Here is a 23,988-nt window from a genome sequence, read left to right on the forward strand (position 1 = left end):
GGTTAGGGTTAGGGTTAGGGGGTTAGGGCTACAAATAAAATTGCCTTGTGTTTTATATTGAGTAGGAAAGTCAATTATTATTATTAGTCAACAACCTGAACTTGGGCTGCGGTTAAAAAGCTGAAAAAGCTTCAGGAAATACACCATATATGATCAGTGTTGAGTTAACTGTTTAGAACCTCTGTGTAAACTTCTCCAAGAGATGTTTCATACCTTTTCTGCTTTAGATGCAGAGTATCGGAGGACAAACACTCGCATCTTCCCCTCAAGAGCTTCCTGCTCTGTAGACACTCCGTCATGATGGAACTGGAGGGGACGCAGGACTCTGAACCCCAACAAGACCTTCTTTTAAATCTGAAAACTGGAAGGCAGGTGTGTAAAGTAAGAGGGGCCTAAACGACGGAGACACTCATCTCACTAGTGAGATTCTCACCGATTCATCAGCTGCTGACACTTAGTTACAAGCTGTAACGTCTCTCTGAAGGACTCTGATGGATGATGATATGGAAGGAAATGATAAGACCACACAACAGATAGGAACGTCTTAGCATGTCCGGGTTGCCATGGTTACAGGTCTATAATCTACCATCAATCAGCAGTTTCACGGAAAGGCTTTTCAGAACGGAAGACACATACTGACCGCCAAGCTAAAAACTATTTCTTATATAATCACTAAAAGACATATTGCAACAGCAGAGAGACTCTAAAGAACCACAAATAAACTGAAATACTACAAGTAAAGCCTGAATGAGTGAAACCAAAAACAAATGTTTTAAAAAGACGACAAAGAGACTCAAACAACAACCCAAACCACAACAACTACTGAGAGACAAAACTAACAATTTTTAAAAGCAATGGTTTTAAAATGAATACAAAAGGGTCTCAAAACTGCAATACAAGATTTAAAACACCACAAAGACCCACAAAGACTACAAAGCATCTATGAAAAGATTCAACACAAATATACAAGTTATAAAGAAACTTCAGATCTAAAACAACCAGAAAGGGACAAGAACCAACTTCAAAGAGACTCAAACAACCACAAATGACTCCTAAGAGATAAGAAAACACAACAAAGACACAAGCAACAACTTCAAAGAGACACAACCGACACCCAGAGACTCAAACAACCACAGAAGTTCCAACACAGCTTCATCAAGAGACTAAATAATACAAATAAAATCATCTGGTAAAACTGTAAATCTGGTGGACAGAAGAACCTGATCATGTGACAGAGACGGAGACCAGGAGCCAGATCAGTGAAGCTCCGCCTCTTCCTCTGTGCAGATTCACACTGAGGACACAACGCAGACACAGGGCAGAGGGACAAACGGCAGAAGGACAGACGACGGAGGGCACAAGGACAAGGACAGACGTCTAGATCCGTCATGGGTCACCTGTTGATGCTGCTGCTGTTGCTATGGAGCTCAGGTAGGACTCTGACTTAAAGCAGCTCATCGTCTCTAAAGCAAAGAAGAAACATACACATGCACATACACTGACACACACAGACACACACACACACACAGAGACACACTTGCTCACTCACAAACTAAGGAAATATTGTGTATTTTAAAGTCATTTAAATTGATCGGCATAAACTCGACCAGCCGCCACAACGTGAAAGAATGTCCTAAACTTTAAAAAGATCTTGATCATTCAAGTTAAATTCTCCCAAATTCAAAGCAGATCCTAATTTACGGATTTTATTTTAACTCAATTAATATTGTGCAATCAGTGTGCATTCAGTAATCGTCTCCCCATGCAGTTTCCTGCTGTCAGGGGCGGAGCCAAAGACTCTGTTACCGTCACATGACTGTGATGACATCAGCCTCTTTGTTTCCTCTTCCGTCTCCTACAGACGTGTCACAGACCTGCTGTCGTCTGGCCCCAGCAGGTCGCTATGAGCACGTCAATAATCAAATCAATATGACAAACTAAGAGCGGACAATGAAGGATTCAAGTCAAAGCACGGACTAAAAACACCAACTATTGAAGCAACAACTTACCTACAATAATGGACGTAACGTTGTGTGGCGCCTAAGAGTCCCTCCGGAGGACGAGTTCAACTGTCAAATTGTAGCAACATCCAAATATGTTTCCAACGATAATTTACATTCAAACGGTCTTTTACATTTACTGAAAACAACAAATGTTTTTTTTTCCCAGATATCCGGACTGATGGAAACACACCAACAGGTAAATATCGAATGATTCATTGAAGCACAATCAGAGGTCAAGTTTACTTTGATATTTTCTTAACTGAATGAACTTCTTTGCTGACGACTCTCCTGCTTCTGTTCATAAGCTGTGAGGCTGAGGGAAGGTGACCGTCGGTGTTTCGGAAGACTGGAGGTGAAGCATGAAGGAGAATGGAGACCAGCTGATGTTGGTGAAATGACGCTGAAGTCTGCAGATGTTTTCTGTAGAGAGCTGGACTGTGGCTCTGCGGTTTCTCTCAGCTGGAGAAGGGAGTCCTCACAGAGATCTGTGTGGCTCCTCGACAATCACTGCGTTCAGTCTGGATCTGATCTGAGGAAGTGTATAGAGTCACGTTCCTCTTACTCCATCCTGGTTCTGAACTGCTTGGGTAAGCCCACAGGCCTCATCTGTTACAGTAATGGAGGAATCACAGCTAGAATCACTTCAGACTTGTCTGATGAACTGCAGTAAATCAGTTACTGAACTCACCAAGAAATCTTGGTAGGCTATAGGAAGACTACATGTCTACCAACCAGCCCGAAAATACTCCTCCTTCAGCTTCACAGCTTTATTCACTGTTTTCCACCAGCAGGTTGAACATTTCAACAGTCAACATCTCTTTCAGACTCTATGGATCAGTTTATAAACAGATTTATATTCTGAGCCAGAGATCATCTAAGAGAAATAAGAATGTTTTTTAATTTCTGGTGTCTTTAAACTCTTTCATCTTCTATCTTCTCTCCAGACTCCATCAGGCTGGTGGATGGGTCTGGTCTGTGCTCAGGCAGACTGGAGGTGAGGTCTAACCAGTCTAACCAGTGGTCCTCAGTGTGTGAAGAGGACTTTGACCAGCAGGATTCAGAGGTGGTCTGTAGGGAGCTTGACTGTGGGGCTCCTTCAGTCCTCCAGGGGGCGCTCTATGGAGAAGTGGAGGCTCCAATGTGGACCAAAGGGTTCCAGTGTGGAGGCCATGAGTCTGCTCTCCTGGACTGTAGAAGCTCAAGCTCAGAGAGAAACACCTGCTCACCTGGTAAAGCTGTTGGACTCACCTGCTCAGGTAGAAGAGGAGCTGCAGCTTTCATCTGGTTCATTTCTGTTCTACTGAAACTCACTTTGTTCTTCTACTGACGACTCTCTTGTTTCTGTTCAGAACCTGTGAGGTTGGTGGGAGGAGCCAGTCGCTGTGAAGGAACCCTGGAGGTGAAAAATCAAGGAGAATGGAGGCCAGTAGCTTATAAGGAAATCACCCTGAAGACATTAGTAGGTTTCTGTAGAGAGTTGGACTGTGGTTTTGCTGTTTCAATGAGGCAGAGAACGGAGTCCTCACAGAGATCTGCGTTTGGGATCTGCACTCACTGTCTTGAGTCTGGATCCGCTCTCAGGGAGTGTGTAATATCACCTTCCTCTTCATCCATCCTGGATCTCACCTGCTCAGGTAAGCCCATCAATGTCATCATCTTTGACAGTAATGTATCCAGGATGCTTCCCTTTTATATCAGCTAGAATCACAGTAGACTTGTCTGATGAGCTTCTACCTCAGTAAATCAGGTGCTGAATTCACCAAGACAGCTTTATATATGAAGCCTACATGTCTGCTGCTTCAGGAGTCCTCTGGACCAACCACCAATCAGTCTGAAAAGACTCCTCCTTCAGCTCCACAGCTTTCCTAGTCACTGATTTCCACCAGCAGGTCCTTTGGTTTCCACCATAACAGGAACCAATGACCTACTGGACATAACTTGGATTAGCTCAGCTCAGCCGGGGGCTCGTCAGTATCTCCACACTGTTCTTCAGCTTAGAAACTCCTTAAGGAGAGGGTCCACGTTTCTTTCAGACTCTAGGGATCAGTTTATAAACAGATTCATATTACGGTTCCAAGATTGAAGAGAGATGTTATTTAATTTCTGGTGTCTTTAATATCTCTTTTTCATCTTCTGTCTTCTCTCCAGACTCCATCAGACTGGTGGATGGGTCTGGTCTGTGCTCAGGCAGACTGGAGGTGAGGTCTAACCAGTCTAACCAGTGGTCCTCAGTGTGTGAAGAGGACTTTGACCAGCAGGATTCAGAGGTGGTCTGTAGGGAGCTTGGCTGTGGGGCTCCTTCAGTCCTCCAGGGGGCGCTCTATGGAGAAGTGGAGGCTCCAATGTGGACCAAAGGGTTCCAGTGTGGAGGCCATGAGTCTGCTCTCCTGGACTGTAGAAGCTCAGGCTCAGAGAGAAACACCTGCTCACCTGGTAAAGCTGTTGGACTCACCTGCTCAGGTAGAAGAGGAGCTGCAGCTTTGATCTGCTTCATTTCTGTTCTACTGAAACTCACTTTGATCTTCTACTGACGAATCTCTTGTTTAGGTTCAGAACCTGTGAGGTTGGTGGGAGGAGCCAGTCGCTGTGAAGGAACACTGGAGGTGAAACATCAAGGAGAATGGAGGCCAGTAGCTTATAAGGAAAGGAACCTGAAGGAATCAGATGTTCTTTGTAGAGAGCTGGACTTTGAATCTGCTGTTTCTAGCAGACCCAGAGTGGAGTCCTCACAGAGATCTGGGTGGAGGTTTACATTTGAATGTCTTCACTCTGGATCCTCTCTGAGGGAATGTTTAACATCATTTTACTCCTCCTCCATCCTGGATCTCATCTGCTCAGGTAAGCATACCTATGAAACCATCTATGACATCATCTCTGAAAGCAATCCCAGGACTCACCTGTCTGTCTGTCTGTCTTCCCTGGAGCATTGAGTCCTTATTCCGGGTCCATCTCGTTCAACGACGGGTAAACATGACCTGTCTCCATCTCTCTGTTACAGACCTGCAGCTCCAGCCGATCATCTCTGTGTCCTCCTCCATGTACGGGGTCTCCGAGGCCCAGCAGCAGAGGGCTCAGGTCCTCAGGGGCTCCACCTTCACCATCTGCTGCTCCATCCAGCCAAAGTACCCAGGAGGCTTCTTTCAGCTCACCTTCACCTCCTCCAACTCAGCACAAAACTACACCAAGACAGCTGTCAATCACTCGGCCCACTTCCTGTTTCCACCTGCAGAGCCCGCCCACCAAGGAAGCTACAGCTGCGTCTATCACGTTTCTGTTTATTTGCATAACTTCTCCTCTGAGAGCCGTGTGCTCTCTGTCTCTGTGGAAGGTAAGCTGACTCTTTACATGATGATTGGTCCAAACTGACTCAAGATGATCAGCTGACCACAGAGTCCAAGCATGTTGTTGTTGTGTACATGGTATGTTTTGTTGTATGTAAGTACGACAACTAAATGATTGATCATTAGAATTATTATTATTTTTATTATTATTTACTATTACTATTCACATATAAAAATAACTGGGCATACCCCTCAGGGATCAGGGTCCAATGACCAATACATGAATTCTCATGATTGGTTCACTACTCCATCAAGTGTGAACAATGAAGGTGTCAAGTTAACGGTGGAAAGACGAGTAAAATGAAAACCAATATTTCACTGAAACAAATTTGACAAAGAAAATCACACAGAGTCACAGCAGGAACAGGCCATCGGGGAGTGTTTGGTTCCATGGGAGGTTCATGATGTCATGTGATCACTCTCCATGTGTGTGAGCAGATCCAACACCTCTCATCATCAAAGCGGTCCTCCTGCCTCTGATGCTGCTGGTGGTGAACGTTGGCCTTTACTTCTACTGTAAGGTACGGACACACGTCTGTTGGACCACATGAAGCTCTGTGACTAGTCAACTGAAGACAGGTGCTGTCATGTCTCTCCAGACCACCAGGGGGCGGAAGCTGGGCAGACGGGAGGACTTTGAGCTGGATCATCATCACCTGGGTGTTCCTGCAGCTGAAGAAGAAGGAGCTCAGGGAGCAGAGTAGCTCCTCCAAGGAGCTCCTCTCACATCCAGATGGATTTGTAACACACAACCAGCATCAGCTCACTTTCATACGCATGTTTGCTTCCAACAAGAAGGCTGGAACATCATGTGACTTCATTAGAGCAGTGTTTCTTCATTCCTTCTGTACGTCTGGGGCTCTGTCAATTTGCTCATTAAGGATTGATTCTTTTTGGGGGATTACATCCTCAATTCGTTGTAATTATTGATTTGGTCTACTTTTCATGAAGGACTTTTTAATATCTGAAGAAATCTATAGCCCAGCATAAATGTTGTAATTCATAAAAGTACTTATTTTACTTAAATATTGTTTATTATTGACCTTCAGGAATCTACTTGATCAGTTAATAAAGTATTTTACTTATTGTTTTTATAATCCAAGTGTTTTACTCAAACCACCTGCTTTTTTGCTATTATTTAGTATCAAGGAATTTGTATTGTTATTATTATTGTTCTTCATGACTATAATTAATGTTGCAATCAAGAAATTGAAGGAAGTTTTGCTCACAATTTCAACATGGATTTGGCCCGTTTTGCAGATTTTTTTTTTTACTTTGGAAATATAATTTTGTTATAAACAGATTTTTAAATAATTGAAATTGAAATAAAAGATTTTACTTAAATTGTGAGCGTTTCACTCGATTCTTCTTTTATTCCGTTCATATTTGAATGAACTGGGCGTCCAGCAGGGGGCGCCACAGGACCGCGACACACGACGACATGATGACGACGACGATGATGATGATGATGATGATGATGATGATGATGATGATGGGATGACCTGCAGCCACACATAACACTCATTTATTTAACGAAGCAAACCGGTTTAAAGAGGAACAGATTCCACGCGGTCACGAGTGACGTCATCGAGGTATTACTTAAGGATCCTTATGATTGTTTCACATTGACCACCGATCTGCAGGTTGCTCCTAATAAATGAGAATAAACGGACGCGTGTGCGCGTGCGTGCGTTAGGCCCCGCCTCCCAGAGGGGAGAAGGGCGGTGCCCCCCCACCACCACCCAGGTAGGAGCACCAGCGGTGGGCACGTCACCACAAACACGCGCACAGAGGAGGCAGTGTGCAGAGCCGCGGAGACCACAGCCGCCAAACGCGCACGCACACGGACGCGCGTGCACGCACACTCACACGCGCACCCTCTTTCCACCGCCTCATCGGTCCGGAGGAGCGACGACGCAGCCGAAAACAGCCGGAAGTTCCGTTTGGACCCATCGAAACAGGGAAGTTCGAGACGGAGAGAGGGACAGAGGGACAGAGGGACAGAGGACCATGTTCAGCTGGGTGAAGCAGGAGCAGGGAGGACGCAACAAGGACGGAGAGATGTACCAGACGGTGACGGAGGGCCTGCAGAGCCTCTACCTGAAGAAGCTGCTGCCGCTGGAGGAGACCTACCTGTTCCACGACTTCCACTCCCCCGCCCTGGAGGCCGCCGACTTCCAGAGCAAGCCCATGGTGCTGCTGGTGGGGCAGTACTCCACCGGGAAGACCACCTTCATCAGGTGAGGAACCCAAAACGGGACTTTAGGAAGTAGAACACGAGTTTGTAAAGTCCTCAAAGCTCTGCTCCAACTACCACACGTCTTACAGGGACACTTTGCTAGTGCAGTGTGGCGTTGTCTCTCCTCAGGGGGCCACTGTCTCACGTTGTCTCTCCTCTGGGGGTCCACTGTCTCACGTTGTCTCTCCTCTGGGGGTCCACTGTCTCACGTTGTCTCTCCTCAAAGCGTCCACTGTCTCACGTTGTCTCTCCTCAAAGCGTCCACTGTCTCACGTTGTCTCTCTTCATGGGTCCACTGTCTCAAGTTGTCTCTCCTCATGGTGTCCACTGTCTCACGTTGTCTCTCTTCATGGGTCCACTGTCTCACGTTGTCTCTCCTCTGGGGGTCCACTGTCTCACGTTGTCTCTCTTCATGGGTCCACTGTCTCACGTTGTCTCTCTTCATGGGTCCACTGTCTCATGTTGTCTCTCTTCATGGGGTCCACTGTCTCAAGTTGTCTCTCCTCATGGTGTCCACTGTCTCACGTTGTCTCTCTTCATGGGTCCACTGTCTCATGTTGTCTCTCTTCATGGGGTCCACTGTCTCAAGTTGTCTCTCCTCATGGTGTCCACTGTCTCACGTTGTCTCTCTTCATGGGTCCACTGTCTCACGTTGTCTCTCTTCATGGGTCCACTGTCTCATGTTGTCTCTCTTCATGGGGTCCACTGTCTCAAGTTGTCTCTCCTCATGGTGTCCACTGTCTCACGTTGTCTCTCTTCATGGGTCCACTGTCTCACGTTGTCTCTCCTCTGGGGGTCCACTGTCTCACGTTGTCTCTCTTCATGGGTCCACTGTCTCATGTTGTCTCTCTTCATGGGTCCACTGTCTCACGTTGTCTCTCTTCATGGGTCCACTGTCTCACGTTGTCTCTCTTCATGGGTCCACTGTCTCACGTTGTCTCTCCTCTGGGGGTCCACTGTCTCACGTTGTCTCTCTTCATGGGTCCACTGTCTCATGTTGTCTCTCTTCATGGGTCCACTGTCTCACGTTGTCTCTCTTCATGGGTCCACTGTCTCACGTTGTCTCTCTTCATGGGTCCACTGTCTCACGTTGTCTCTCTTCATGGGTCCACTGTCTCACGTTGTCTCTCTTCATGGGGTCCACTGTCTCACGTTGTCTCTCTTCATGGGTCCACTGTCTCATGTTGTCTCTCTTCATGGGGTCCACTGTCTCACGTTGTCTCTCTTCATGGGTCCACTGTCTCACGTTGTCTCTCTTCATGGGTCCACTGTCTCATGTTGTCTCTCTTCATGGGGTCCACTGTCTCAAGTTGTCTCTCCTCATGGTGTCCACTGTCTCACGTTGTCTCTCCTCATGGTGTCCACTGTCTCACGTTGTCTCTCTTCATGGGTCCACTGTCTCACGTTGTCTCTCCTCTGGGGGTCCACTGTCTCATGTTGTCTCTCTTCATGGGTCCACTGTCTCACGTTGTCTCTCTTCATGGGTCCACTGTCTCATGTTGTCTCTCTTCATGGGGTCCACTGTCTCAAGTTGTCTCTCACCATGGTGTCCACTGTCTCACGTTGTCTCTCCTCATGGTGTCCACTGTCTCACGTTGTCTCTCTTCATGGGTCCACTGTCTCACGTTGTCTCTCTTCATGGGGTCCACTGTCTCACGTTGTCTCTCTTCATGGGTCCACTGTCTCACGTTGTCTCTCTTCATGGGTCCACTCTCTTGAGGCACACTGACACGTGGGTTGTTGTTTTAAAAAACAGCTTTATTGTGAAAGGTGGAGCAGCTGCTGAGGCTCATGGGATTGTTCTGTCTCTCGTCTTCCTGGACCTGCTGCTGGTGATGAAGATGATCTCAGGTGTGCAGTGTCTCTGACGGATGGGACCTCATGGACCAGGAGCACAAGTTCATTGTGGGTCCAAACGTCACAGTAACTGTTATTGTCTCTGAAGTTACTCGTGACTTCCTGTTAAGGCTGGCGTTCTCTGCCTGGAGGCTGCGACGTCGTCACGGGTTAAAGAGCTGATCAAGGCGTGCTGCCCCCCTGTAACACACACACACACACACACACGCACACACACACACACACACCAGACTCTCACTACTGCTCCTCATCACACGTGACATCACATCCTGTCCGGTGGCAGGTGATGCGAGTGGTCTGGAGTCAGAGCTCTGAGGGGTTGTGTTTGGATGGACCTGGTCCTCTCTGGACGTCTGCCTGCAGGACCAAACATCCTTTGGTCCTGCTTCTTCTTCACAAACAGCCGAAACAGAAGAAGTGAAGGAACAAAAGAAGAAGAAGTCAATCCGGCGTGTGGTTTGGTCCTGTGGACCTTTTACATGTTATTATTGAATGATTACCACCTTGATGATGTCACAGCAGCCTGTTTATCAGAGTGTCCTTGAACGCAGCAGCTGGATGACCACATGAGAGGCTGAGAGGTGTTTGAAGGTTCATTCAAATGCACCATGTGACTCTACGGGGGCCGAGCAAGAGCTGCAGTTACATCTCAGCTTATCTCATGTCTGCAGAGAGGGGCGTGTGTGTGTGCGTGTGCGTGTGTGTGTGTGTGTGTGTGTGTGTGTGTGTGTGCGTGTGCGTGTGCTCCCGAGGCCCCACCCTGTCCTGAGGAATGCTATGAATCATGGGAACTGAAAAAAATGCTATGAATCATGGGGAGAAGTTGGCAGTAAATTGCAGAGTCGACGTATTCGGGGCAGTGTAACCAGCGCGGCCTCTGATTGGTCCACAGCGTGTCCGTCTAAACGCGTCTGATCCGTGTGTCAGATTGACGCCTGACCTGCAACCACCGAGGTCACATGACCTACGGGTTTAGCTATTAGCTATTGCTAATGCTAAGAACGTCGCTATTCCTTATTATAAATAATTATTATACTTATTTATCCTCTTCTTTGACTCTGTGATGACAGAATGACTGGGAACTAACCCCCCCCCCCATCCCCCCCCCAGGTACCTGTTGGAGCAGGACTTCCCGGGGATGCGGATCGGTCCGGAGCCGACCACCGACGGCTTCATCGCCGTGATGTACGGCGAGAACGAGGGCGTCGTCCCCGGCAACGCCCTGGTGGTCGACCCCAAGAAGCCCTTCAGGAAGCTCAACGCGTTTGGAAACTCCTTCCTCAACAGGTGAGAAGACACACAAAGACACACAAAGACACGCAAAGACACGCAAAGACACGCAAAGACACACAAAGACACACAAAGACACGCAAAGACACACAAAGACACACAAAGACACGCAAAGACACACAAAGACACACAAAGACGCAAAGACAAAAAGACACGCAAAGACACACAAAGACACGCAAAGACACACAAAGACACACAAAGACACACAAAGACACGCAAAGACACACAAAGACACACCAAGACACGCAAAGACACGCAAAGACACGCAAAGACACACAAAGACACACAAAGACACACAAAGACACGCAAAGACACGCAAAGACACGCAAACACACGCAACGACACGCAACGACACGCAACGACACGCAAAGACACGCAAAGACACACAAAGACACGCAAAGACACAGACACGCAAAGACACAGACACGCAAAGACACAGACACGCAAAGACACAGACACGCAAAGACATGCAAAGACACAGACACGCAAAGACACGCAAAGACACAGACACGCAAAGACACGCAAAGACACGCAAAGACACAGACACGCAAAGACACGCAAAGACACACAAAGACACAGACACGCAAAGACACGCAAAGACACGCAAAGACACAGACACGCAAAGACACGCAAAGACACGCAAAGTCACGCAAAGACACAGACACGCAAAGACACGCAAAGACACAGACACGCAAAGACACGCAAAGACACAGACACGCAAAGACACGCAAAGTCACGCAAAGACACAGACACGCAAAGACACGCAAAGACACGCAAAGTCACGCAAAGACACGCAAAGACACACAAAGACACGCAAAGACACGCAAAGACACAAAGACACGCAAAGACACAGACACGCAAAGACACGCAAAGACACGCAAAGAACCCATTGAAGTCAAGTATTACATTTGTGTAACCCCATGTGTGTTGTTTATCACTGGACTATTAAATCATGTTTCATCATAATACATCATATTAAATCATATTAAGTCCAAATAAATTGTATTAAATCAGCGTCTCCACGACAACGAAACCAACTCTGGTCCAAGAACTGGACGTAGCGCCGCTAAAACACCACCCGTCTCCGTCCAGACACACACGCACACGCGCTCACACACACACACACACACACGCACACGCTGTGAGTTAGTAGCAAGTGTTTAAATTTAGCTGAAACACTATTTCCTCTGTCCTAAAATATTTTTTTAAGAGTGGCAGCAGGAAGCAGAGAGACAGCCAACCCTCCGGTGTGTGTGTGTGTGTGTGTCTGTGTGTGTGTGTGTGTGTGTGTGTGTGTGTGTGTTCAAGGCTTTCCATTAACCAGGATTCCTGCTCTGAAGGAGGAAGTAACAGTAACTTATTGTTTCCAGGGGGATGTGTGCGCTCAACGCTTTGTTTTCATGTCAGGATGACATTGAGGTCACGCACACACCCATATATATAACTATGACCAGTCCGTGGTTAGCCTAGCTTAGCATAAAGCGAGGTGACTTCCTAATGTCCTCTGGTTGTCTCTCTCTGTCTGTCCAGGTTCATCTGCTCTCAGATGCCGAACCAGGTTCTTCAGAGCATCAGCATCATCGACACGCCTGGCATCCTATCTGGAGAGAAACAGCGAATCAGCAGAGGTAACACACCGTGTGTGTGTGTCTGTGTGTGTGTGTGTGTGTGTAATTGTCGTTGACATTCTTTCATTTCCTCGTATTGTATGAAGTCAGAGAGCAGCCGCCCTCCTGGAGTTTAGATGAGTGGCAGAGGTCAGAGGTCACGGTCCTGATAGGTCAGGGAACTCGCTTGTGTGGAATTGGGTTATTTGATGATCCTCTGAGTCTTCAAAGAGACATCAACATGTTGACGTGTTAATAAGACTTTCCTTCATGAGAAAATGCCGTCAGAAGGGAGGACGTCACATGGAACTATGGACAAGAGTCCATTCTGACTGTTTAGGACAGAACTTCTGTTTGGACTGTCTTGACCTGGCATTACATTACATTACATTGCATTACATTACATTACATCCATCCATCTTCAACTGCTTATCTGGGGTCGGGTCGTGGGGGCAACATCTCCAGCAGGGACCCCAGACTTCCCTTTCCTGGGGAACATCTAGCAGCTCAGTGCAGAGATATCATCTCTCTCTGGTCCTGGGTGTTCCTCAGGGCCTCTTCCCAGCTGGACGTGCCTGGAACACCTCCCAAGGGAGGCGTCCAGGGGGCGTCCTACCAGAAGCCCAAACCACCTCCACTGGCTCCTTTCAACCCAAAGGAGCAGCGGCTCTACTCCGAGCTCCTCGTGATTGGCTGAGCTTCTCACCCTTCTATCTCTAAGGGAGACGCCAGCCTCCCTCCTGAGGAAACCCATTTGACCGCTGGTACCCGTGACCTAGTTCTTTGGGTCATGACCCATCCTTCATGACCATAGGTGAGGGTAGGAATGAAGATCGACCCGTTGCTCAGCTCTTTTCTTCACAACGGGGCAGTAAAGCGAGTAAAACCCTGAGGTCCTTGACCTCCTTCACTTGGGGTAAGGACACACTCCCTACCTCAGATGTTTGAGGTGCTGATCCTCATCCCACCCGAGCAGAGCGAGGATCCCATCAGGACCACATCGTCTGCACAAAGCAGCGATGAAATCCACAGCCCCCCGAACTGTAGACCCCCCCCCCCCCCCCCCCCCACTACGCCTCGATATCCTGTCCATGAAAACCACAAACACGATTAGTGATGAGGGGCAGCCCTGGTGAAGGCCGCCCCCACCGGAAACACCTCCGACTTGCTGCAGAGCACCTGAAGCTCTGGCTTTGGGGGTACAGGGATTGGATGCCCCCCCCCCCCCCCCCCCCCCCTCACCCTGTACTCCCGCAGCACCTCACATGTTTTCTCTCGGGGGACCTGGTCACAAACCTCCTCCAGGTCCACAAAACACATGTAGACTGGATGAGGACACCGCCAGACCCCCTCCAAGGTCCTAAAGAGTAAAGATCTGCTCCGTCGTTACAGGTCATTTTTATTTAGCTTCCAAAGCGACTTCATCAAATAACCTGATGTACAACTGGTTCTAGATCAGAACCATTATGAGTCCAGTTTAAGGTCTACAGTGTGTTGGTGTTTAGTCTGAAGAGGTGAGTCTTTAGTTTTAGTTTCTAGTCCAGTGTTTTGCTCTCAGTGAGGAACAAGCAGCTTGATGTTGGGATGGAGGGTTTCACCAGGTCCTGGATGGAGACTGGACCCCATCCACTCACAGCATGCACCAGTGCTTTGAACTGGATGTTCACTACTGGTAACCAGTGGTGAGAGGACATCTCCCCCTTCTCTCTCCCCCAGTGTGCAGACTTCTTGTGAAAGTCTTGTCACTTCCTGATTTGTCTCTCGTGGTTTCCTCCCATGAATCACGGCTGCTGGTCTTCAACCACACAAGCTGGTAAAAGAGGACCTGAAACCTCCCAGTGACACCATTACTTCTCCTGTACCTTCACCCTTTGTAGTGCTGATTGTACTGAAGACAGAAGCCTGAATGTACATTAAAGGCAGAACGAGTATGATTTTCTCTAAATACAGTGAATAATATAAATATACTCACCGGCCACTTTATTAGGTACACCTGTCCAACTGCTCGTTAACACTTAATTTCTAAGCAGCCAATCACATGGCGGCAACTCAGTGCATTTAGGCATGTAGACATTGTCAAGACAATCTCCTGCAGTTCAAACCGAGCATCAGTATGGGGAAGAAAGGTGATTTGAGTGACTTTGAACGTGGCATGATTGTTGGTGCCAGAAGGGCTGGTCTGAGTATTTCAGAAACTGCTAATCTACTGGGATTTTCACGCACAACCATCTCTAGGGTTTACAGAGAATGGTCCGAAAAAGAAAAAACATCCAGTGAGCGGCAGTTCTGTGGGCGGAAATGCCTTGTTGATGCCAGAGGTCAGAGGAGAATGGCCAGACTGGTTCGAGCTGATAGAAGGGCAACAGTGACTCAAATAACCACCCGTTACAACCAAGGTGGGCATAAGAGCATCTCTGAACGCACAGTACGTCGAACTTTGAGGCAGATGGGCTACAGCAGCAGAAGACCACACCGGGTGCCACTCCTTTCAGCTAAGAACAGGAAACTGAGGCTACAATTTGCACAAGCTCATCGAAATTGGACAATAGAAGATTGGAAAAACGTTGCCTGGTCTGATGAGTCTCGATTTCTGCTGCGACATTCGGATGGTAGGGTCAGAATTTGCCGTCTACAACATGAAAGCATGGATCCATCCTGCCTTGTATCAACGGTTCAGGCTGGTGGTGGTGGTGTCATGGTGTGGGGAATATTTTCTTGGCACTCTTTGGGCCCCTTGGTACCAATTGAGCATCGTTGCAACGCCACAGCCTACCTGAGTATTGTTGCTGACCATGTCCATCCCTTTATGACCACAATGTACCCAACTTCTGATGGCTACTTTCAGCAGGATAAAGCGCCATGTCATAAAGCTGGAATCATCTCAGACTGGTTTCTTGAACATGACAATGAGTTCGCTGTACTCAAATGGCCTCCACAATCACCAGATCTCAATCCAATAGAGCATCTTTGGGATGTGGTGGAACGAGAGATTCGCATCATGGATGTGCAGCCGACAAATCTGCGGCAACTGTGTGATGCCATCATGTCAATATGGACCAAACTCCCTGAGGAATGCTTCCAGCACCTTGTTGAATCTATGCCACGAAGAATTGAGGCAGTTCTGAAGGCAAAAGGGGGTCCAACCCGTTACTAGCATGGGGTACCTAATAAAGTGGCCGGTGAGTGTAAATATATATATATATATAAATATGTAAATATATCATTAGTTCACGTTCAGTTGATCCGTTATCAAGAAGAAGAGTGATTTGCTGTTTAGGATCAATCGATAGAACATGAATACATAGAATGAAGCAACGTTCTCTTCTCTCTGTGCTTTAAATCTGACTCACTGTTGGCTCTGAGCTTTCAGCCAGTAATCTTCCCCAGAGACCCTGTCCTCCCCTGTCCCACCCTCTCCAGGCCAGTCCTGGTTCTGGGTTTCATGGGTCAGTCCTGCTCCAGCAGATGAACTCAGTGACCAAGGATCACAGTAAACAAACCAGATCTACTAGTTTCTGTCAGTATGAGACTGAGTTCCAGTTCAATTCACTGTTTCATCCCGTCGACGTCCTTCATGCTCTTTTAAATCCTGCGTTGTGGCGAGGTCCCCTCTTTGTATGCTAAACACTACCGTGTGTGTGTGTGTTTTGGAGTCCTTTTTGTATTTCCGTGTATTTTCTGCATCATGGAGACTAGATGGTTTGTGCAGAAGCTGCTGAACAAGGTGGAGCGTGATGGTGACGACAGAAAAGAGTCAAATAAAACACATGGCTTCATCCGCTCTGCACACCGCCCCAAAGAGGAAGTGGGATTGTTCCAATGAAGGTGTTTCCTTTCAAACAGGAAGTGGAACAAGTGGAGCAATCACTCATCCTACAACCAGCGCAGAGCCGCTAGGAAGCCCTGCTCGTGATTTCACTCACTCACTCACTCACTCACTCACTCACTCACTCACTCACTCGCTCACTCACTCACTCACTCCTTCATCAGCACACACACACACAACGCTTCGTTGTTCCTGCTCACATCTTTTATTCATGAAACATTTAATAGAGAAAACCTCTTCAAATGAATGAGTCTGAGGCTCCAGATCAGTTTGAAGGACATTAAGATGAATTTAACTAAATCTATATTAAGCTTTTAATAATTAAATTGATATTTAAATGTGTTTTTTAAACTTGTTAATGAGATTAAATGTTGTTTTTTAGGATGATGTCGGGACGGGAACGTTTTTATCTTTTTTATTGTTGTTCTTTATATCAGGAAGTGAGTTGCCGTCCCGTTGTCATCGTACGACCTTGATGGAGTGTGCGTTTGTGTTTGTTGTGTCCACAAACAGTTTTATTGTGAGTGTAGACAGCAGCTTTTTAATGTGATGCAACACAATGTTCTACACAGCAGCCTCACAGACATTGTGTGTGTTGTGCGTCTAGGTGTGTGTGTTGTGCGTGTGTTTTTAGGTGTGTGTACTTTAAAGGTGACCTTTTAGCTGAATACAGAGTGGGTTAAAGGAGACATCAGCTGATGTTTGGTGTCCTAACAGGAAGTGCAACGTTGCTTTTTAAAGGGCCGGTACGTCTAAATCCCCCAACGCAGTGAATCAGTGAAGTAGAATATATTAAAACACAAGTAGATCCAGTGAAGTAGAACACAGCAGATTACTGATCTCCAAAATCTGTTTCCAGTTAAATTTGGAAAGCTGTTCTCTTGGTTTAGTTTCAGAGCCGAGGGTCACCCAGTTTTAGAGGAACCACACCCAAACTGCTGGCACATATCACTTTACACACACACACACACACACACATTTAAAGACGTAGTGCAGCAGCAGCTGTGCCCTCACTGCTCTCCTTTGTCCTCTTCTCAGTTTTCATGTTTGTGTTTCCTTCATTGAATATTGAAAAGCTTCATATTAGTTAAAGATTAATGTGTTAAAGCTGCATCCTGTCCAGTGACCAGCAGGGGGCGACTCCTCTGCTCCCATAGACGTCTATGAGGAAATGACTCTACTTCTGTGTAGTGACCAGCAGGGGGCGACTCCTCTGCTCCCATAGACGTCTATGAGGAAATGACTCTACTTCTGTGTAGTGACCAGCAGGGGGCGACTCCTCTGCTCTCATAGACGTCTATGAGGAAATGACTCTACTTCTGTGTAGTGACCAGCAGGGGGCGACTCCTCTGCTCCCATAGACGTCTATGAGGAAATGACTCTACTTCTGTGTAGTGACCAGCAGGGGGCGACTCCTCTGCTCCCATAGACGTCTATGAGGAAATGACTCTACTTCTGTGTAGTGACCAGCAGGGGGCGACTCCTCTGCTCCCATAGACGTCTATGAGGAAATGACTCTACTTCTCTCTTTATTTTATTCCCTCAGTAAACATTGTAAACATGAGTTTATGGTCTCAGTCTCTAGTTTCAAGTCTTCTTCAATGCAGGCCATTGTGTTAAAGCGTTCATGCATTAAACCGTGTTTTTGTTTGCTTTTAGTTGTAATCTCGACATTTTTTCTTGTACATAAACATATTAATGATGAAAAGTAATGCTATACGTTGACATAACTAAAAATATTCATATTCACTGCAACAATTATCAAACACTTTTTTGTTAATATTTTCAGCTCCTTTGAGCCTCTTCATTGTTTGGACCAAAGCAACAAATGTATAAATAACTAAAATTTGTTTATTGACATATTTGTTTGAATATCTAAGAAAAAGGAAATAGCAAATAAATATGATGAAAATTAAAACAAAATATTTTGCACAAAAGCTGAAATGAAGCTTAATGGAATTCACCTTGACTTTGGTGCAAGCGGGTTCGACTTTTTTCGTGTGGCCTTTATTTTGAAAGGATGAACTTCCTGTGTGCAGGTTATGACTTTGCGGAGGTGCTGCGTTGGTTCGGGGAGCGCGTGGATCGCATCATTCTGCTCTTCGACGCTCACAAACTGGACATTTCAGACGAGTTCTCCGAGGCCATCCGAGCCTTCAAAGGACAAGACGACAAGATCCGAGTGGTCCTCAACAAGGCCGACCAGGTGAGAGGAGGACGAGGAACCTGAGGAGATGAAGACATGGACGTGGAGCAGATCTAATCCCGCCTTCCTCACCTCTCAGGTGGACACGCAGCAGCTGATGAGGGTGTACGGCGCCCTCATGTGGTCACTGGGGAAAGTGATCAACACTCCAGAGGTGGTGAGAGTTTATCTGGGATCCTTCTGGGCCAAACCGCTACAGAACTCTGAGAACAGGTCAGGTATTCATCCGTTCATTCGTCCATCCATTCATTCAACCAATCATTCATTCGTTAATGACATTACATTACATGTCATTTAGTGGACGCTTTTATCCAAAGTGACTTAAATTGCATTTTATTCATTCAAGAATTCATTCATCCATTCATTCATAAATTCATCCATGCATTCATTCATTCAACTATCATTCATCCATCCGTTCATTCATCTATCCATTCATTCATGGATTGATCCGTTCATCCATCCATCCATTCATTCATCCATCCATTCATTCATCTATGCATTCATTCATGGATTCATTCCATTATTCATCCATTCATTCACTGAGACCAGGTCCTTCTCTTTGTTCGTTCTTACTCTTTTTGTGTCACTGATTTAGTCTTTAACGACTTAGTTAATTGCATTTTGTTTTATATATTGATGAGTTAGTTAATCAATTCACCCGTTCACTTCCCCCCCAGGCGTCTGTTTGAGGCGGAGTCTCAGGACCTCTTCAAGGACATCCAGAGTCTACCGAGAAACGCGGCGCTCCGTAAACTCAACGACCTCATCAAGAGAGCGAGGCTGGCCAAGGTGAGACAGGAAGTGACGCCGAGGCCTTCGGTTTCACCCGCAGGAGGAATTCTGGGAATATTCCGGGATATTTGGTTGTGTTTCAGAGACGGGAAAAAAGGCAGGAAATGAAAGCGCTCTGTCAACACATTAAGTTTCATGAGGCCGATGTTTTGGTTTCATGGAGGAATGTTCAGTGCAGACAGGACGTGGACAGCTTAGATGGTCATCATTCATTCATCTATTCACCCATTCTTCCATATATTCATTTATTCTGAGAACATGACTGAATGAATTCATCAGTTCATTTCATCCATTTTTATCCATTCCTTCATCCATCATTTTATTTACTTCTGTGTATTGATTTATTCAGCCATCCATCTAAATGACAGATATTCATCCATTCATCCATTAATTTGAAGAAGAAGAAGCAGAAAGTCAACGTGAAGCTTCTGTTTCTTTTTCCAAACTGATTTGTTTGTTTGTGAGGTCAAAGGAATTCAGAAGTCTGTTTGTGCTTCTGGAACCTGAACGTCTCACCAGTCTGGTTCTCCTCCTCCTCCTCCTCCTCCTCCACATCATGAGTGATGGCTGTTTTTATTCCTTCTTCACCCTCCCCCCAGAAGATAACCCTTCAGCCTCCCTCCTTCCTTCCTTCCACCTCCCTTACTCCTGTTGACTGGTATGATGGATCGAAGAGTTGTGAACTCCTACATTCCTCCTCCTTCTCCACTCCGCGTAGCATCCTACTTCTCCTTCTTTCTTAATGTTCACCTCCCCAACCCTCTCCGTTTCCCCCGTCCTCTCCTGCCTCTTAGCTTCCTTCTTCTATCCTTTCATCTTCTCCTCTCCTTCTTTTGCTTCCTCCTCCAGCTCATCTTCTCCTCCCGTGCGCCCCCAGGTTCACGCCTACATCATCAGCTACCTGAAGAAGGAGATGCCGTCTCTGTTTGGCCGTGAGAAGAAGAAGGAGGAGCTCATCGCTCGTCTTCCAGAGATCTACTGCATCCTTCAGAGGGAGCACCACATCAGCCCGGGAGACTTCCCCAACGTGGCCAAGATGCAGGTGCAGGAACCCCCCCCACACACGATGCGTTCAGGGACCGTCGGCAGTCTGAACACAAAGACGCTCTTTAGTCATTGTGAGGGTTAAAGAAAAGATCGTTGTTTTACTTAAATGTACTTTAAGCATCAGGTAACAATAAGTAGTACATATTAATAGTATGGAAGTAATAGTACTCTACTAAATGGAAGTGAAAGTACTCCTGTGAACCTACTTTGAAGGGGACATTCATGTTGTTAGTGCTTCTTCACGTTTTGTGTCATTTGTGTATCTGCCGGTTCTTCAGAAACGAGATGCTCCTCGTTCTCTCGTCACTGAACGTTCTGTTATTGACCAAAAGTCTTCTACCTCACGGGAACACCCGCCTCCCCTGATCTGCACCAATCACGGGCCGCCCCCTGCCCAGCATGTGACGCCCGTGAGGGGATGGCGTGACACACGGGACTTAAACACACACACACACAGACACACACACACACACACTCCCACACACACACATGCACACATGCACATTACAGTACAAGTATACGAGTATGAGGCGACATCAATAAACACAATCGACTACCATTGTTTAACTAATTGGACAGGAAGCAGACATGGCCTTTCAAAATAAAGGTGATACACATCTGTTTTGGATAATAATGGTGTGTTTAGGCGATCGATTAGTACTTCAGGTTTGATGTACTGTGAATACTACTTGTACTTCAGTAGGATGAGCGTTATTCTGAATGCAGTACTTTTACTGAGGTCAGAGTACTTCTTCCAGTAAGAGAACACAATGTGATCTGTGGGTGTCGCTCTGCAGCTGGTGTGTGTCTCTGTGTGTGTGTGTGTGTGTGTGTGTCTCTGTGTGTGTGTGTGTGTGTGTGTGTGTGTGTGTGTCCCAGCTGCACTTTTATTTATCAGATTATTGACGAGAGAGATTGTTTCACATTTGTGTGTTCCCTGGTGAGTTGTGTACTCACTGACACACACACACACACACTCATTCTGACGTGTGTTGCGTGTAGCCACCTGCAGAGTGTGTGTGAGTGACGGAGTGTGTTTTCTGCCTTAGGGGTCAGAGGTCAGACCACACTGAGTCCAGCTGCAGAAAGCATGGTGTGATCCTCACATCCTTTACTGCAGTAAAAGTACTAATACATCACTCTGAAAGTACTCCACTACGAGAAAAAGTACTGCATTCACAAGCTCGCTGAAGTGGAAGTAAATCAAGTAGTTGAAGTATTGATTGACGAGATGTTTCTGCTGCATTGATGAGCCCTGTGTGTCCTCCCTGCAGGACATGCTGCAGCACTACGACTTCAGCAAGTTCCCGTCGCTGAAGATGAAGCTGGTGGAGTCGGTGGACAAGATGTTGGCCACCAAGATCGCCGCCCTGATGTCCATGATCCGGGACGAGGAGTCCAAGGCGCCGCCGGCGATGGTGTCCGGCGGCGCCTTCGAGGGCTCCCAGGACGGGCCCTTCGGCCGGGGCTACGGCGAGGGCATCAGCGCCGGCGCCGACGCCGAGGACTGGATCGTCAGCCGCGAGAAGCACCGCTACGACGAGATCTTCTACATGCTGACGCCCGTCAACGGCAAGATCACCGGCGTCAACGCCAAGAAGGAGATGATGAACTCGCGGCTGCCCAACACCGTGCTCGGGAAGATCTGGAAGCTGGCCGACTGCGACCACGACGGCATGCTGGACGACGAGGAGTTCGCGCTGGCCCAGCACCTCATCAAGGTGAAGCTGGAGGGCTACGAGCTGCCCGCCGTGCTGCCCGAGCACCTGGTGCCGCCGTCCCACCGCAAGGACCCCGCCGCCGACGCCATGTACAACCACAGCGAGGACTAGGGGCCTCCTCCTGTGTGTATATACATGTATGCATACACACACATATATATATGTCTATAGAGCAAGATCCCACAATAACACCACAGGAACAAGCTCTGACCTTCAGAGTAAAAGCAACAGAGGTTAATGTGATAATCAGTGCCAGTTTAACACAACATGGTATAAACAAGTCCTGTGTGGTTATTAACGTGTAGTTTATGTGTGAGGAACGAATATTGATCAGAAGAGGTTTTTGGATTCCAAAAATGTTCTTTTGTCATCCATCTTTATCCGCTTATCTGGGGTCGGGTCGCGGGGGCAACAACTCTTCTTTGTGTGTGTGTGTGTGTTTTAAAGTGTTTTTACTATTTCTGTTCCGACATGTCAGCACTATGTTATATTACCGTTTTTTATTTTTACTGAATCGTGGTTATAATCATTTGCTGCTTTTATTCTGAAGGCCTGAAGCTGTACTTGAAGTCTTAAATTGTTGTTTCTGTACCATGTGACCCGCAGCAGTGAGTTGGGTCACATTTCACGACCACAGTAACTTTGGACTTTTACTTCTCAAAGTGAACTCAAACTACATTACCCATAAGGCCACTGGAGCTGAAGACATACAAACACATTTCAGTTGTACAAATAATAAATCAAACTATCTCTCTGTCATTTAATCTTTTTTATTTGTAAATATGAAATATAGATGTAATAAATGTCATCTTTCAATAATTTACACTCTCCAATAATAAGGAAGATATATTTTAGTATTTCAAAAAACACATTTTAAGAGACCAAAGAAAATAAAAAGGAACAAACGTCAGGTTGTTTATGATTTAAACTTGTTGAATTAGAATAAGGATTATATCGTATTTCTGTTGAGGGGTTTTCAAAATAAAAGATGAAAGACATCCCTAGCCGTCTTCACGTCCACGTTGGTTGGGATCGAGGAGCCTGCAGGGCGCAGTGAGGGGTCAGTGAGGGGTCAGAGGTCAAAAGTAACAGTCGGGTTCTGTTTAAACAGCGTCCTCCGTCCACCGGGGACGACTTAACGACGTCCTCCACCGCTGCTGTTTCCTCACATTGTGGATGGTGGTGTAGACGTTGACCTTTGTGAGAGGGAGCGCAGCAGCCTATCAGGGACGAGCAGGCTGACGAGCCGACCAATCACAAGCCTCCGCTGATGATGAAGTTAAACAATAGAAGTCTGTGATAAAATGACTTCTATTGACTTCAAGTCTTCTTCAAAGCAGCATGATGTTCATTTAGTGAGTCATGGTCCATTTAGAGTCAAACAGACCATGAAGAGGGGAGGCTTTAGGGGGCGGGGCCTAACGCTGATTGACAGGTCAACACCAGAGGCGTATACGCCATAAGTCTTTGGTGGGTTCTGGTTGGTTCTAGTTGGTTCTTGTTGGTTCTGGTGGGTTCTGGTGGGTCCTGGTGGGTTCTGGTGGGTTCTGGTGGGTCCTGGTTGGATCTGGTGGGTTCTTGTGGGTTAGTGTTCCTCAGGGGGAGTGTCTCTGTGTCCTCATGTGTTCTCATGACGGGACACAAAGTCGTCCTCGAGGATTCAGCAGTTTTATGTTTTTGTTTCCGTTAAAATAAACACAGAAATCAGATCTTTTTACGTCTTTAAAACGCAGGACTTAAACACTAAGGAGCTCCAGATGTTTGTCATTGTCCATCTGAAAATGTCAAAGGGTTTATTCTTGTGACTTTGGTGTATTTCATATTGTTAATGTTTAAACGTGTCACTTGACTCCTGCCTGGAGTCCAATAAAGTTTATTCAAACATTTACATGTCTGTTAAACTTCATGCATTTTGGTTTTATACAGGTTTTCTGAAATGTGTGTAAATATGCAAATTATAATGGTAAAGTTACGTGAATTTACAGACACGGTAATAAAATACATTTGTTATTTCCATGAGTTAAAGAAGATAAATGAGAAAAATGTAACAAAGTACATA

The 23,988-nt window shown here is 46.6% G+C and overlaps 2 protein-coding genes and 1 long non-coding RNA gene across 3 annotated transcripts; all 3 read left to right on the forward strand.

Annotated features, from left to right (window-relative positions):
* The first annotated feature begins 39 nt into the window (after nucleotides 1-39).
* Nucleotides 40-2,559, forward strand: LOC119227436 (uncharacterized). Its single transcript, XR_005121356.2, has 4 exons — nucleotides 40-372; nucleotides 1,288-1,431; nucleotides 2,170-2,199; nucleotides 2,309-2,559. It is a non-coding gene; the product is annotated as an uncharacterized LOC119227436 (long non-coding RNA).
* Nucleotides 2,560-3,363: 804 nt separating this feature from the next.
* On the forward strand, nucleotides 3,364-6,600 carry LOC134104005 (scavenger receptor cysteine-rich type 1 protein M130-like; the record flags this gene model as incomplete). The annotated part of the gene is made up of 6 exons (XM_062557294.1): nucleotides 3,364-3,466; nucleotides 4,152-4,463; nucleotides 4,557-4,841; nucleotides 5,002-5,331; nucleotides 5,783-5,865; nucleotides 5,944-6,600. Coding segments are annotated over 6 exons (1,218 nt in total), but the record flags the coding sequence as incomplete, so codon positions are not given.
* A 280-nt stretch (nucleotides 6,601-6,880) lies between these two features.
* Nucleotides 6,881-23,817, forward strand: ehd4 (EH-domain containing 4). The gene is made up of 8 exons (XM_037486155.2): nucleotides 6,881-7,584; nucleotides 10,551-10,727; nucleotides 12,261-12,358; nucleotides 18,203-18,369; nucleotides 18,449-18,582; nucleotides 19,047-19,158; nucleotides 20,039-20,203; nucleotides 21,483-23,817. The coding sequence occupies exons 1-8, from the start codon at nucleotides 7,355-7,357 to the stop codon at nucleotides 22,038-22,040; spliced, it is 1,641 nt and encodes a 546-aa protein (XP_037342052.1). The 5' UTR covers nucleotides 6,881-7,354; the 3' UTR covers nucleotides 22,041-23,817.
* Nucleotides 23,818-23,988: the final 171 nt, after the last annotated feature.

The sequence above is a fragment of the Pungitius pungitius genome, chromosome 14 (assembly GCF_949316345.1).
Source record: "Pungitius pungitius chromosome 14, fPunPun2.1, whole genome shotgun sequence".
NCBI lineage: Eukaryota > Metazoa > Chordata > Actinopteri > Perciformes > Gasterosteidae > Pungitius > Pungitius pungitius.

Excerpts from the sequence above, each read along its gene's own strand:
- ehd4 (XM_037486155.2), top strand. The coding sequence starts at position 7,355 with ATGTTCAGCTGGGTGAAGCAGGAGCAGGGAGGACGCAACAAGGACGGA. Across the intron at positions 12,359-18,202 it reads GAAACAGCGAATCAGCAGAG|GTTATGACTTTGCGGAGGTG; the intron begins GTAACACACCGT and ends TCCTGTGTGCAG. Across the intron at positions 19,159-20,038 it reads AGAGAGCGAGGCTGGCCAAG|GTTCACGCCTACATCATCAG; the intron begins GTGAGACAGGAA and ends GTGCGCCCCCAG.